The sequence below is a fragment of the Zosterops lateralis genome (genome assembly GCF_965231275.1).
Source record: "Zosterops lateralis genome assembly, chromosome: 15".
In the NCBI taxonomy this organism is placed as follows: Eukaryota; Metazoa; Chordata; class Aves; order Passeriformes; family Zosteropidae; genus Zosterops; species Zosterops lateralis.
The window spans coordinates 8,031,709-8,048,046 of NC_139775.1; the positions used below are offsets into that span (position 1 = coordinate 8,031,709).

General features: G+C 42.5%; 1 protein-coding gene across 1 annotated transcript; it reads left to right on the forward strand.

Moving 5' to 3' along the window:
• Nucleotides 1–1,326: 1,326 nt before the first annotated feature.
• On the forward strand, nt 1,327–16,204 carry TMC7 (transmembrane channel like 7; the record flags this gene model as incomplete). Its single annotated transcript, XM_083872304.1, has 16 exons — nt 1,327–1,378; nt 1,544–1,784; nt 3,878–4,026; nt 4,378–4,545; nt 4,724–4,809; nt 5,311–5,456; nt 5,973–6,120; nt 7,585–7,755; nt 9,263–9,420; nt 10,270–10,387; nt 11,008–11,105; nt 11,424–11,607; nt 12,422–12,552; nt 12,824–12,979; nt 13,747–13,825; nt 15,032–16,204. The coding sequence occupies 16 exons, from the start codon at nt 1,327–1,329 to the stop codon at nt 15,089–15,091; spliced, it is 2,145 nt and encodes a 714-aa protein (XP_083728430.1). The 3' UTR covers nt 15,092–16,204.
• Between the last annotated feature and the right edge of the window lie 134 nt (nt 16,205–16,338).

Consider the following 16,338-nt stretch of genomic DNA (forward strand, 5'->3'; position numbering starts at 1 on the left):
AAATCCCTAAAAATCCATATTATAGAATCCATGTTATAGAACCATGAAGGCTGGAAGAGACCTTTGAGATCATCAAGCCCAGCTGTCGAAGACAAACCTGCCAGCATGAAGGCAAGCACAACTCCACAGTATGTTTCTTCATTTGTTTTTTTTTAGTCATTCAGTGCAATAAGGAAGTTGCTGTGGTTTAATTCCACGTCTCTGTATTTCACAACAATTCCCCTTAAGATACACCTTTCACCTCTGCTGGTAAGACAGATTACGAACATGTACATCTAAATTACTTTGAGAACTTTTATTTTTATCAACGACATTTTATGGTTTTATTACGAAAACAGATTACCCACATAGATTCTTACTGCTAGGAAAGCAATTTGAAAATCACATACCTGAGTTGATAACACACAGCTGACAGAAGAAACATACTCATTTGTGTCTGAGTCAGCATTCTGAAGCCTAATAGTGACTTATTTTTAAAACTACTGCAGAAAGTGCATGAAGAATGTTCAGAAAAATCTGGTTATCTTTTAACTATCAGGAGAATAAAGTAAGAAAGGCTAGAAATTATTTTTTTTCCCCTACCACATAAGGCTTTTGAGACTTCTGGAGGTATCCTTTCTTTATTTGTCACACATGCTGCTATTTTCACCCCAAAGGCAAGAATTGTTCCAAGAAATAAGTCTCTCTGAGACGTTTACTGCAAGTTCACACAACACCCACCCTCGCTCTCGATGGGAAAAAATAGATTCAGCATCTACTGACTTCACTTGCTCCAGTTCACACCAAGTTTTCACATTCAATAGTAAAGCTGTGTGGTTTCCACTGCAGCCTGTGCCACTGGATCCAGCCACAGAACAAGTGGGAGTTCGGGCTTGTGTCCTAATGAGAATTGACCAAGTATAGGAGTTTGTAAGTTTTTACAGCATCCAACAAGGGCACGGGCAGTCAATACCGACGGAAGACACTGAAACAAAACTTATGTCCAAACCAAACGTCGGTGAGAGATGCCCAGGAGCCAGAACACGCCCAGCCTCACACCTTGGGTGCGTGAGCCCCTTCCAGCGGAGAGGGCGGGCTGCTGGCAGGAGCCTTTACACCCAGCCGTGTATCTTCACGGAAAGTTTAAAACAAGCCGGGGCAAAGAGGAACAGAAAGACTCCGACGTCCCAAAGCGCGATCTTGTTGGCTGCGGGCGCCCCCGGCGGGCGTGGGCCGGGGGAAGGCGGCCCCGGGGCAGCCTCACCCCGCCCGCCAGCCGCCGCCCCACGGCCCCGCCGCGCCCGGAAACGGCAGTAACGGCGCGGGGCTCCGGCTTCCCCCGCAGACATGAGCGGGCCGGGGGCTGCCGCGGGGCCCGGCTGGCAGCGGGACAGCAGCGGTGAGCGCGCGGGGCAGGGGGGGCGGCGGCAGCACCGGCGGCCCCCGCAGGTGGCGGGGGGATGGAGGGACGGGGCGGGAGCGGAGCGGAGGGAGCGGCGCTGCGGGGTCCCGGCTGCCCCGCTGCGGCGACCCCCAGCCCACAGCCACTGTCTCTCCCTCGCAGGGCTCTCTGTGCTTGCGGAGGAGCCGCACGGCGCCGCACCTGTGGATTTCCTGCAGGAGCTGCCCAGCTGCCAGTCGGCGCGGAGACGCCGCGGGGGGACCCAGGAGCGCCGGCCGGCCCTGCTGGGCACCGCCGGCAGCCGCGGGAATGCGGCCCGGGCGCTGCAGCAGGAGAAGGGCGAACGGCGTGATCCCTCTGCCAGAGAGTACACGGGCTGCATGGCAGAGAAGAGGAGAATAAGGTTAATTTTCACGCGTTTCTTCCTTGGTTTGTTTTTAAATGACTTCCCTAAACGCAGCCCAGGTGCGCAGGAAGGCTGAAGCAGAGCTGGGTTTGGCTGTGTCTGTTTCACCCTGTGCCATGGGATTCTGACAGGAAAGTGCCCGAGTGCTCTTGGCTGGCACGAGGAGTCGCTGGCTGGGGTCAGAAGTAGGTTGAATTGGAAGGAATTTTGATTTTTTTTTTTTTTTTTTTTTTTTTTTTTTTTTTTTTTTTTTTTTTTTTTTTTCTTCTCTTCTCTGAGTTTTGTGCTTTCTAGGGTCACTTGGGAGTTATCTGCATGAACACCCTCCTCTCCTCCCCCGCTGCTATGCGAGTGCTGCTGCTCTTGAGTCAGCCTAGCCTAGCTGCTCTTACACAATGTAATGTGCTCTCTCTGCCGTGGCTCTGTACAGCTGTTAGGAACCTTCCCAGGACCTTTGCTTCTTTTTATCTTCTCCCCCCGCCCCATTCCTTCTTAAACGACTCCTTCCTGTGTGCTGTTCCTGCCCCCCTGGTAGTAACCCCCAGGAGGGAGGGCTTGCAAAGACTTTGCTTTGCCCCGTCTGAATTTCAGTGCTTGTCTCTTGTCTCACTGCTGGGCTGAAAGCAGCTTTGAGGACAGAGGATACAGGATGTGGTTTTGCACTGTCTGAGAACAGCTGTACCTTTGAATCAGGTACATTGTAGTCATAGTTATGAATCAGGAGAGAGGTGGAAGTACAATTAAAGTCTGGTACTCCAGAGAGAACAAGAGCTACTCTATTGCAAGAGCAGTGGCAAACAGCCTGACCCTGGAGTTTAACCCTGTAGACCAGAAACAGAAGATCTAGGTCACGGTAAAGGAAACTGCTCGATACCTTGAATTTTCATTTGAAGTTGGGTATTTAAAGTTCAATTCTTCAAGAAAAAGGAACTGGGGGGAGGAGTGGAGTTGCAATGTCCAGGCTTGTTTACACATGTTAGCACTGAGAGATTCTGGTGGGGCTTCTTGGCGCTCCTACAGATCGGTGATCTGCATTTGTGCAGCAGCTGCCAACACAAAGTGCTTGGCATAGTCCTGAGAGCTAAACACTCAACTTCTGTAATTCAGATGAATATGCAGCCCACGCCTCTGTTTAAAATGCAAACTAAACACGGGCCCGACAGTTCTGCAGAATTTAAAACACTGCAAACTGCAGCCTGTAGTTTCTACAGAATGAAATCTCTTGAGAGGAGCTGCATTTGCTCTTAAAGCTGAGGTCATCTGCTGCCTATTTGATTGTTTGTATAGGTGTAATTTGGCTTCCTGCCGAAATGCTGGAAGGATGAGGAAAGAGGCAACACAGAGCACACATAGCAGTGCATCCCTTGGGTACATGAGTAGGGTTGAGTACGAGTCTTTTAAAACTGAAACCTTGGTACCCCAGCACCGTGTCCTCATGCGTACTTACTTAACTGCTGCCCTTCTTCAGTGGCATCAGAGGCTGGAATAGAATTTTTCTGCATACTAATCCATTTTCAAGTTATGTTTCTGTGAAGTTTTGTCTGGTTTTAAGGTTTCTTAGAAGAAACAACAAAATGAAAACTCTGAGCCACTCAGAATTCTCCTTGATGCTGTTGCTGACCAGGCAGCAGTTTTTAAAATGCAAATATATTCACAGAGTATGAAAATGCATAGGTGAGTGATCAAAAATTACAGGCAGTGGCACATTCTCAGTGTTCGTTTGCAGCTTGTTATTAGAACAGTGCATCCCCAGAGGTGTTGGCAAAAAAATTTTCTCAAATTCATTGAATTAGCACTTTCCAGCATTTTTTTTAAGCTATTGTCTTTGGGTTTGTTTGGGGGGTTTTTTGTTTGGTTGGTTGGTTTTATTTTTTTTTCTCCTAGAGTGTTGAGTGTTTTTCATGAGAGAGCTTGCCCTATTTGAATTAAATTGATGTTGCCATTACCAGCAGGATCAGATGTGGAGAGCTTGTGTGTGTTACTGTAGCTATCCCCCTGAAGGCTGTGGGCAGGCTCCATCCTGCTAAGCTCTGTTATGTGGAGTGAAAAATTATTTCTTGTGCTCAGTAACTGTGTTTCTGAATTCTTAGGGACTCTCAGCAGGCTGATACAGAACATTCACCTGGATTGGAGAAGTGGAGACGAACTAGCCGTAAATCATTGAAAAAAGCACTCAGTGAAGTCAAGGGCTTGTCATCTTACCTGGTGCTTTGGCGACATGATATTCACAACATAGAAGGTATTTCTTGTCTGATGTTCATTTCTCCTCTTGGAAAGTTGCTTCTGTTATAGGCAGTTTTACCTCTGTGGGCATAGTTTCAGATATAACTACATGTACTTAAGAAGTTACTCTCTTCCTTTATTATTGCTGAATGTAAAATCCATTATATTGTAGAAGGAAATAAATTGGAAAAAAATTATTAATATGTCCAACCTGCATTTCAGCTATATTGCTAAAAGTGTGTAGTACTTAAAACTAGCTTTAACAATGTTCCTTCAGTTCAGTGAAACTGATTTTATAATCTGCTCTCTCTGTATTTTCAGTGGTTTTATAATCTTAATTATTGGCATATGTTTCTTTTATTTCCAGGGAAATATGGTACTGGCATCCAGTCCTACTTCTCCTTCCTGCGCTTTCTGGTCCTGCTGAACTTTATAAATTTTATCCTGGTGTTCAGTTTTGTTACTCTTCCCACCATAATTTCTAAATATGGAGTGTTCAACAGTACCATTGCTTACACTTCTCCAAAGAACATAGGTAAATATCTTCTCTATGTACAGCTGTTGTAACATTCCCCCTTTCCATCAGCTTCTTCTCCATCTCCCACAAAAAAAGGAAAGACTTTTTATAAGAGTGTGGCATGTTTGAATTAACATGATCTGCTGTTCAGTGGGCATTACCATTTGAGTGACTTTTCATGCCTTTCTCTTGACAGACAATATCTGCACAATTTATGAACCTAATGATAATAAGGGACTTGTTTACTTCTATACTTACCTCAAAGATTTGCTCAGTGGCACTGTAAGTAATTTTATTTTTTTTAATTAAGTGTCTTACATAGCATTTAAAATGTAAAAAAAAAATGTACTTGTGGAATGAAGCTTTGATAATTTTGAAAAATGGTAAGGCGTCTGCGTCACTGGGGTGTGTTATCTCTGAGAAGGGCAGTTTTCAAACTGACTTTTACTGAGCGACCACAAGGCCTGGCTGGCCACAGCCTGTGCCTCTCCTCCCCAGCTGCTACCCCTTATTATTCTGGAGCACACTGCCTATTGTGCTCTCTCTGTAGGGTCCCAGTGTCTGTGTCCTGCAGCTCTTGGATTGGAGAGGGGAGGGATTTTAAGCACACAGAGCCTGCCTTACAGTTTGGTAGAGGCAATGGCAGTATTTAGAAGCTACAGAGTTCTAACTTGCTGAGGGGCCTAATTTTAAATTTGCAAAATGATTGCTTAATGCCAGGTTGGATTTAATGGGGCAGTTGTTGCTGCTGTTACAAATTCTATTTCAACTTCATTTTCACAGGGATTCCTTGAAGTGACAAGTTTGTTTTATGGCTATTACTTAATAGATGCTGTACTGATCAGTATCACGAAGTACAACTTGCCACTCGCATACCTGCTGGCTACATTTGCCTACCTTGCCTTAAGTTTCCTCTGGTTATTAATGAGGTAAAGATGTTGGTGTTGTTTATTTACTGTTACTTGTTGCACAGTTTATATTGTGTTCCTGCTTGAAGGGAGCCTACTGTGTTTTAGAGCTGTTTATGCGGAAATGGGGAGTCTTTTGTCTGAGGATGCAATGCCACAGTAACCTTTGGTGTGCTTGGGAAAAACAATTTAAAGTATCAGTTTTTCATTTGTATGCATACCTATAAGTAAAAGCCTCTCAACTATACTGAATTTGTTGGAGGATTTTCTTTAGTGGTTTTTGGTTGAGTTTTATTTGTGCCATTTCAGTTTCCTTTGCTGTGTCTGGGTGAAGTGAGAAGGTGTAACTGGTGGCAATAACCTGTATCAGTCAGGGTCAGCTGCTGCAGAATCTCACACTGAAAGTGTCCCAGACACTGGCTGGTACTAAGCAAAGGTGACAGTTTGCTCACAGAGGGGATCATTTACTTTGATCAGCCAGGTTGCTTGTGTGTGTTTTTCCTGTGCATAAAATACATCTCATGATTTTTTCTCTAGGTCTGTGGAAGGCTTTAAGCAGAACTTAGTGCATGATGCAGATCCCTTTCAGAGTTACTGTAACAAAGTCTTTGCAGGCTGGGACTTCTGCATTACAGATCCAAATGCAGCCCGGCTGAAACATCGCAGCTTGCTATACGAGCTCCAGGTGAGTAACTTCTGTCCTTTTGTGGTTATGATTTCATGCAGCCAAGATGGTTAAAAAAAAAAAAAAAAAAAAAAAAAAAGATGTGTGCAATTTTGCAGATAAGGGAATAAAGTTAAGAGGGATTGAAGTAGCTTGTTTTGGGAGTGTATCCCACATCCTCTTGCATGCTTTCTAGGTAGCTGGAGTCTGGTGTAACCTGAGAAGGATTGGCAGGGATGTCGTTGGCCCTTCCCCCATCCACTGGGGGCCCACGCCAGCCTGTTCGCTGCTTGTCTTATCTGCCTCTTCCTCACACTCCAGCCCTGCTTCCTGTGTTAGTTTCTGCATAGTCCAACAGGAAAAGCTGTCCCAGCTGCAGGCAAAACCCTGCAGGGATCACTTTGAGTGTTCTGGGGTTTAAGTGTGCAGTGCAGTAAGCAGTAGTTTGGGGAGAAATAAAATTCAGATGGTGCTTTTTGTACTGTTTGAGAGTATTGTTGCACTATGAAGATACTGAAAGATTTTCACCAGGTGTCTTTAACACACATGCACATACAAAATGCTGATGCAGCTATAAATTTGCCAAATCATAAAGCTCTGAAAAAGTCTGAAAGGCTGTTTTGGTAAAACAAAGACGTTCTTTTTGCTCTCTGTACACTGGAAGCAGAGATTTGTGTAGTGAAAACATTACATTTGAGAAAATGCTTCCACTTCAAACCACAATGTGGTAATTACAGATTTCATAAATTACAGTGAGTTGCTTTCTGCTCTAGTGAAGTTCACAGCCATCTTTTTTCATCATAGAATCAGAACCTCCTTCACTTGCTACACTTTTGCTTCCAGAACACACATCTTAGAAGAACTAGCCCCTTAATATTAATGTTTATTAGACATAAGTCCTCAGGAAATACATTCATATGGGTTTGCTCAAGTTAAATTGCCTTCACAGGAGATATTGTATTTTCATGTCAGTTAAGGTGAAATACACCAAGTTTACTTGACAAGCTGCTCAAGACTGTACTTCCTTCTTTAAGTGTCATCTCATAATTTTCCTTCACAAAGAGTAGAATGAATTTTGAGCCATAGTGATGAGGGCTGGTTACTTACCTGCAGAAGCTATGAGATGAGTGACTGGTTTTCCCATTTCAGAGTTTAGTATGAAGTTGAGATCAGTCTCTCTCAACAAACAGGCAAACTGTCCTCAAGGAAGTCTGTTACTGATACAGTAGAGATAAGAAGATTGCAAGACACTTGGCTTTCGCTACAGAGCCCTCAGCTTGAGGAGGCTGAGCACACAGGGGCTTCTATGCCAGCATGGACCTGTTTTGTCAAAGAAAAGACACTCTGTTCTATGTGCCTGGGTGGGCACTGGAGTGACTCTCCTAGAACAGGCTACAGATTTGCATTTCTCAGGGGTAGAAGACATGGTGTTAAGTGTTGTATGCTGCACCAAAAAACTGCATCTCTTTTTTCTTTTCTTTGTAGACGGACTTGCAGGAAGAAAGACTGAGGCAAAAAATAGCTGAGAGGACCATGGAAGAAAAGCTACGCATCTACTCTCTGAGAGTACTTATAAATATAATTGTCATTGCCATTTTATCAGGATGTTTTTACTCTATTTATAGAGTAACTGTCTTCTCTCAAGAAGACTCCAGTGTGAGTATAAGAAATGACACTAGGAGAGATTTGGTGAAGGCTGGTGATTACAGCAAGAGGAACTATTGTGAAAGAGTCAAGTATCTTAATATAGCACCTTTCATGCAGGGATCTGAAAATGCTTCCTAAAGACTTAATTTTTTTTTTTTTTAGTAAATGGGAGCAGGAAAGATCAAGAACCATGTGACAAAAAAGCCTCCCCAGTAATGTCTCCTATTACTGTAGAGGCTTCAGGGTTGAGTGCCTTGGAGCTGACAAAAAAGAGCAGCCCTCACTACCCTTCCCTGTGCTCACCTCACTGTGATCTGCTGGGTCTGGGGAGTGAATTGGCTGGGAGAACTGACCTGGTTAAACCAAACCTCATCATGATCAGTTTCACGTGATCTGGTTCACTGTCAACTGCAAAAATGCACTTCAGAGGAAGATTCTGATCTGTCTTGTGGCTTGAGTTACCACTGTGTGGGCAAACAGGAAGGCTTTAAACACAGGGTTTCAGAAGCGAAAGTTCTTACATCACTAGCAGGAAAAATCAGGTTGGGTGGGTTTCACCTCTGGCAGGACAAGCAGATGGAAAGAGGGGTTCAGAAGTGCAACAAAGCAGACAAGCTTCTGGTTGTGACAACTTCACAAAAGTAATTGACTTCTCTGTAGGACCCCAGGGTTTGATAATCTGGTAGAAATGGGGGACCACAATTTCTCCTTCCCCTGTGTGAGTTGCTGGTGTGATGGACTTAGCTGTTCAGAAGGAAAGTTGTGCTGCTCCTGGTGGACCTAACTCTGAACTTCTGTAAACTGCAAGTATTGCAGACAGAAGCAGGAAATGGGGGCTATATGAGTTCATGTGTCAGAGGTATTGTTTGAGGGCAGAGAAGAGAGCTGCGCAACACTGAACAACTTCAAGAACAGCTTCACTTAGTGTGGGCTTTAAGTAGAAGGGTGGATATCTTGGCTTAATGAGCAGTTAGAGGAGCTTGTCAGAATGCTAGGAAAGTTAGGGGAGCTACTTGGCACCAGTGAGAATAAATTGAAAAGTGAATGCACTTGGAATAGTTGTAAAACCTGGTAGCCTTGGTGCTGGTTAGCAACAGTCAGACACAAACCTTGGTGAGTTGAACCTCCTTAAACAGAAGCTTTGAGGAATCACTCTTTGAGAAATACTCTTACCTGGAAGGGGAGGGAGTTCCTGGTGAAGGGAGCAGGAGAAAGCAAGGGTGTGTAGCAACAAACTGCAGAGATAGCAGTGATCAGGCTTGTATAGAAAATAGAAGTTTCATTTTCCATGAAACTTGATTGTCTAGAGGTATTCAGAATCAGCCCTGATTTGCCATTCATGTTACCCCTGGTGTTGATTCCCGTTGACTGGTGCAAATGTCAGTGGAGGATGAAGAAGGAGGAAAAGATGCTGCCTGAATCCTGGACAAGGCAGGCTGGTGTGTAGCTGGAGACAGCATGCTAAGGAAGGTGTGTTTCTCTAAGCATTATGTTTCTCTCATCTCTTCTTCTGCAGGACAGTGACAATGCAAACTCCCTGGTTAACCTCTTAGTGCAGTATTTGCCTTCCATAGTGATCACACTGGCCAACTTCATTGCTCCTCTGATCTTCTCAATTCTGATCAGATTTGAAGACTATATGCCAGCCTTTGAAATCAGGATGACACTCTTGAGGTAAAGCTGTTTTTATTGTGGCCTTGGATATTTCAACAACTTGTTCTTCGTAGGCTGTATATATTGTAAACATTGAAACATCAAGAAGCAGAGAAGTTGGCACTGGAAACCAAGGAGGCATTGTTTGGCCAATGTTTAGTTGGAAACTTTAAATCTGGGAACAATGTGTTTTGATGACAGTGCAGTGCAATCATCTCAGTGTCCAAGTTTTTCTCTTGGGCCCATTTAGCTGTGTGGTCTGGACATTTTCAACATGAATAAATAGTCAGTAGAGAACTTGTGGCTGCAGAGCTGTGGATTCACTGCTTTGTGTGCTGCAGTTCCCTGAATAAGCAAATGTGTGTGTACAGCAGTGACTGAAATGCAGCTTTGCTCAAGGCAGAAGTTAAAAGTTTTGGGGTAGAAGATACTTCAGTGTAGGAGCTGGTGTTTGGGAGCTTAAGGCAGCAAGATCTGGGTTGAAGCACCTGAACTCTCCAAGTCCATGCTTTTTATTTCTGATTTGGCCAAGTGCCTCAGAAGGCCTGAAGCTACATGCTGCACACAGAACTGTACCTGAGGGAATTGCAGCCCATTGCAGCATCAAGATTTGCAATTGAAATGACTGATCTAAGAACGCTACTGAGAAAAGAAACAAGGGGACTGGAGCCTAAAGCTGGGAAGGTTAAAAGCAATTTTAACTTACTACTAAGGAAAAAAATGTGTTTATTATCTGGTTGGCTGCCCTGTTAAAGGTTTGCATGACCCTTTTGTGTTTTAAGGCTTCCTTGGACTCCTGTACAAGGTGATCCAGGTGTTAACATGACTATTTTTTGGCATGTGTGGAGTTAGGATTTGCCTTTCTTCCAGGTGTGTCTTCCTGCGGTTGGCCAGTATTGGTGTTCTATTGTTCTCACTATGGAGTCAGATCTCCGACTGTCGCAATGACAAGTGTGAGCCCTGTGGATACAATTACGAACTCTATCCTGTAAGCAGATTTATCTTGGTCTTTAATCATCTGAGCTTGTGAACAGGGATTTGTTTTCCATGAGAGTTGCTTGTCTAGAGGTGTTCCATATCAGCCCTGGGGTTGCCGTTCATGCTGTACCTGGTGTTGATTCCCACTGCTCAGTGCAAACCCGTACAGTTGTTACATGTATATCCTTTGCTGGTCTAAAATTCTGATTAGAATTAGTCCAGCAGCAGATGATTCATTAGCACAGACTTTCTGTCCACCATGAGGATTGTCTGAGTGTTTTGGAGACATTGTGTTACTGCCTTTTGCAGCATTAAGGCGAATGGGTTTTCCTCAAAGAAAAAAAAAAAAAACCCTACAGAAAAACCCCCAACCACCAAAACCAAACCAAACACACCCAGCCATCCCCCCGCCCCACCTCACAGAAAAATCCCAAAATCAAAGCAAAAAAAAAAAAAAAAGTTAAAAGCTTGGCATGGGAACTTTGAAACACTTGAACATTTTAGAAATATAAGTTAATAGCATTTAAACTTCATGGTGTTAACTGAAACAGTTATTGCTTTAGTGATAGACAGATTTTTCACTTGTTTATTTAGACTGCTAATCTTGTTTTTCCTGGCTTGTTTTTATAGTGCTGGGAATCTGATGTTGGGCGAGAAATGTACAAACTGATGATATTTGATTTTATTGTAATTCTTGCTGTGGCCCTTTTTGTGGACTTCCCCAGAAAGTATGTATCTCAGCTTTTTGAGTGTATTTTTACAAACAACATATGAAACACATTTTCTTTCTTCTGCTTTAAATTCCCCATATTTCTAACCAAGTTACAAGTTTTAAAATAAAGCATAAACATATTTCTGGTGGTTTGAGCACCTGTTTGCTATTCAGTTGTCTATATAGGTTTTGATATTTGAGAGCTTTTTTCTTCAGATGTTTTCTGTTATGTTGTCTAATACTTAAATGCTAAGTTCTGTGTGTTTCAAATGTGGTAGAATGCATTTAAACTCCACAACTTCAATTTAGGACTAATAGTATTCTTTGGTTTTAGGTTGTTAGTTACTCATTGCTCTTGGAAGCTAGTTCAGTGGTTTGGACATAAGGAATTTGAAATTTCTAACAATGTCCTGGAAATCATTTATGGGCAGACTATTTGCTGGATTGGAACCTTCTTTTCACCACTTCTCCCTGCAATAGCAACAATAAAATATTTCATCGTTTTCTATGTTAAAAAGGTAATGAAGGCATGTGGTTGATAAAGGACTGAGTACATCTCTGTGGTTCTTGTAATGCAAGCATATAGATATGCAGGTGATCTAAAACCAACAAAAAACCTAAAACCACCTGTGGATGCAGTGGATGGAATGAGCCAATGACATTCCATTTTCAGTAAGGTTTTGCACTTTTAACAGGAGGTAGAATTTTGCTTTGAAATCAAGCAAAGCCACATTTCAATTACTACTTCTCAAATTATTTGTCTTCTTTTAAAGAAAAGCTTTTTTGTCACAAAGCTAGTTTATAACACTTTTCTGTAGTAATCTGTTTAATAGCAACACAGCTTAGAACTTGGACAAAATTTTGCAAAACTGCTAAAAATTTGGGTGCAAAATGGAAAATCCAAGCTGGGTTGGATGTTTGTGTGATTTCTGACTGCCAGAAGTTTTGCTCAGTGACCACATAGCTCTTTCTGTGCATCCAATTCTTGCTGATACTTTAGGTCTTGCAAGAGGGGATGTATCCAGTGGAGATATGGCAGGACAAAACCAAGGGCAGTGCAAATGGCTGTCTCCATTGACTCTGTGCAAGTGTATGAGTTCCTCTGGATCAAATTCTTACACAAATTAGGAGACATTGACTTACACCAAAATGCGAGGCAGCCTTGTCTTAGCCCTTCTCAGCCCATGCACATCAAAGGAGGTGGTTGTGTGGCATGTTGTGGTAGCTGGTGGCATGTTTGAGAATGGAAAATTCAGTTGCTGGGGGAAGTGTAATTGGATATGTATCTATATAGATGTGCTGGTAACAATTTTACTCACCTTCCCTCTTCAGATTGTTCTGATACACACATGCAAACCTGCAGCGAGGCCTGTAAGGGCATCAGGATCCAACTTTTTCTTCCTGGTGGTGCTGTTGATTGGGCTCCTCTTGGCTTTTGTCCCTCTGGGAGTCAGCATAGCACAGTAAGTGACAATTTTGAGTTCTGTGAAGTTGACACTTGTTTTGAGGGTGTCAGTTCTGTAAAAGCAGACACACAACTTTAGAATGATTAATGGAATAAAATATGTAGGGTGTAACACATAAACTTACAACTTAGTTCATATAAAGAAAAATTACAGGCTTGTAGACATGGGGGACACTTTTACTGCATCACCAAACTGGTATTGGGCTTGTGGTGGATTATTTTATTTTTACATTTTGGTGTAACATCTTTCTATTCTGCTTCTTTGACAGTATCCCCTCTTCCAAGGCATGTGGGCCATTCAGAAGTTTTAACACTTCGTGGGAAGTTATTCCAGATACAATACTTCAATTTCCAACAGCTCTGCAGCACATCCTTTTTGGCTTGACATCAGAAGCCTTTGCAGTGCCTCTTTTTGTGATCCTTTGGTGAGTACTGTGGAGACTTGATTCACTTATGCAGCTTCATTTCTTTGCTTACTGAACTCACACCAAGCATATATTAGACCAGATTTTCCATTTCAAAACCATCAAAACCCATATAAATCCTCACCCCTTATGTCTTTGCCCATGTGTTCACACTCATCAGCTTTGTTTCATTTCCTCTTACACATCCCATATTCAACAGTGTCCATCTCAAAAATGTTAACTGTGAACCCTCTGCAAATTAGTACTGTAAGCCCTGTGATCACAATTCTTATCCACAAACCCTAATCTGAAAAAACAAATAAAACTCTCCAAAGAGTCATTCTGTAAGATGAAATTCAATGTAGAATCATAGAATTTTTAAGGTTGGATGTCATCTGTAGAGAGAATCTAATCCAACTCTCCTGTTCAAAACAAGGTCAAGTAGAGCAGGAACCATACCCAGTTAGAATTTCAGAATCTCCAAGCATATGGAGACTCCACAACACTCTGTTCCAGTGTCTGGTCAGTCTTCCAATAGAAAAAAAGGGTTTTTCTCTCAAGTTTAAATTGAGTTTTTTGCATTTCAATTTAACTAAACTGTTTGCAAGTTTTGGAGCCTTACTACCTGATACTTTCTAAAACTTCTATGCTTGAAAAACCATGTGGCTTATTTTGGACTCCACCCAGCCCTTCCTTTTGTAGCACACATTTATGTGTTCTCCTAAACTGAACTTCTTATTACATACATTGGAAATCTCAAGTCCTCCCTTTTTGTTTGTTGTTTACAGCATCATTATGTTCTATGTTATTGCCTTGGATCGAGCACACAAACGAGTGGTTGAACAGCTCAGAGAACAACTGGTCCTGGTAAGATCTGACCCAGCACTTTACTGACACAACAAAGAGAACTTCAGGGGTACAGAAATGAGGCAGGCAGAGGAATACTGGTTTTCACAGTCTCCTGGAGACTTGAAAACTGGTGTTTGCTACAGGCAGTGAAGAATGTTTTACAAATTACCCAGAGAAAAAATAACCAAAATATTGTGATATAGCTCAGTGGAGTCTGGTTTTTTTTTTTTGGTTTTTTGGTTTTTTTTTGGTTTTTTTTGTTTTTTGGGTACTAGCTGCAATTACAACAAGGTCTGGTTATATCATGCAAGAGATATGCCCCTGTGAAGCCGTGTCCCTGTTTTTCATCTGTTGCCTTGCTGAAATCCACTTATCTGCATGTTTTTTTTCTGCCAAAGAAAATCTGAATCCTGTCTTTCCTCTCCCTTCCACCATCTTGCACAACCTCCACTTCTCTGCCCTCACAAACAGGCACCCAATTCCCCATTCTTCCCTCCAAGCCTGTATTTCTACTGCATTTTTTTCTGGTCTTGTTCTTGAGTGTAGGCAGGTACTGAAAGTGGAACAAGTCACCACTGCTCAGCCCTCTGGAGAAGGCTGCCAGTGCAGAAATGCTGTTTTGTGGCCATCAAAAGCCACTGCCAGGTTTGGCAGCATTTGTGTGCTGTGAGCTGACAAACTGCTGGAGTCAGAGCTCAGCCTCAGTAGGGAGACTTCTCACTTTCCTATGAAATAGCCCATTTCTTGATAAGTGCTTCTTCTAGATACGTCATTTAAAAACTTGTGTGCAGAAAAACATTACTGGGGGAGGTTTTTGAAGAGTGAGGAATTTAGGAACAAAAGTCTTCCTGCTCTTTGAAGGGTTCACAAATCAGCTGGGAATTCTGAAAATTCCTCTGTTCTTCTTTTTTTTGTTTGTTTGTTTGCTTGGCTCTTGTTTGACTTCCTGGAAGCACGGTTTTATATTTTGAGGTATATGAGATATTTTTACTAGGCTCAATTCAGAACTGTTAACAGGTGACCTGAGGTGAGATAAATGAAGTCAGGGCCACTGTAAACTTGAAATTGTTCAGGCAGTTTCAAGTGTGCTCAGTGTGGTGGGAACACAATGTGGTGAGTACAATGTGGTGGAGTGCACCTATTTCTAATGAAGAAATGAGCTGTTGTAGGTGACTTGTGTTAACACTGTTTGTGTGGAACATACTTGTTGTTCTGTCTTTCCAGGAGAGTCGTGACAAGATGTTCCTGATCAGAAAGATAACAGAGGCTCAGAAGAATCCTTGAAAACCACACAAGCCAAAAGAACTTGACTTCCTGAAACTCCCAGAACAAGAAGATAACAGCAGAAGCGTTTGCAGCTTCTAAAAACTGAGCAGCTGGGACTGTGATCTCTGTGATGGCTGCTTATGGTCTGAGTCTTGATTAAGCTACTGGGGCTTAAGGCTTCCAAAACTTGGAAATTCACCTGATTTATACTGTGATAGAGCTGTTCAAAAAAGGATACTTTAATGCTGATACAGCTTCAGGGTTTTTGGGATTTGTTACATCCCATTTTTTCAGGGAGTTTGGGTAAAATATGATCAGAACTGAAACTCTTTAGTACTGTTTTTACAAATTATGCTATAAGAATCATGGCAGAGGGGAAAGGTATGGTTTTACATGTTTTAAATGCCTTTCCTTTGCTTTGGTTTTAAAAAAGAAGTATGTATGGAAATATTTTGAAATAGCGCTTAGGAAAAGAAAATACGGCATGGGTTTGAAATCAGTTTTCTAAATATTTTTAGAGGTAAGTGTGTGCTATTCATGCTGCTCTGAAGTAGCAAGAGCAGTTGAACACTGGATAACTGCTCACAAAATGGTTCACAGAAAACAAGCTGACAAAAAAGCTCTGAATAAACACTCTGGGTAGGAAGAAGCCAACAGGCACAGCACTGCTGGGGCTCCAGCCTTGCTGCTGTGGTGGGGCCTTTTTCTTTTCTTTTTTTCTTTTATTTTTAATGTTTTAAGTCATTATTATTTGTGTTTTATTCTTGTACAAATGTCCTGACTACTGTTCTATGTGTTCTAAAATGTGACTATTTCAGTTAAATTATTGGTTGGCAATACTGTGTGTCAGTACCCTTTAATTTCACATTTCCTCTCTCTTACCTGAGCTGCTGGGATCATGTGTCTCAGAGAACCGTGTGTCCCTGGAGGCTACTAACCCAGCCCTTTATTTAAAGATTGTATTTAATTCAAGTAGTTAAGCGTAGTTTCTGCTACAAAAACTGCGTTTATTGTTTGAACTCTGCATTAGTCCGCTCTTAGTTAATGTGAGACACCATCCTTTCTATCTAATGCTCTGGAATGTTTTCTATGCCCGTTGTAAAGGCATGACGAGGCAATAAACGCTGTGTTTTTTACCGTACCGCCTGCGGCTGTTGGTGGCTGTGGCTGTTGGGGCCCGGCGTGGCCCCGCCCTCAGCGCTCCGGCTGCGCCCACCGGGCCCGCCCCTCGTTCCCATGGCAACCAGGACGCAAGCTTTGATTGA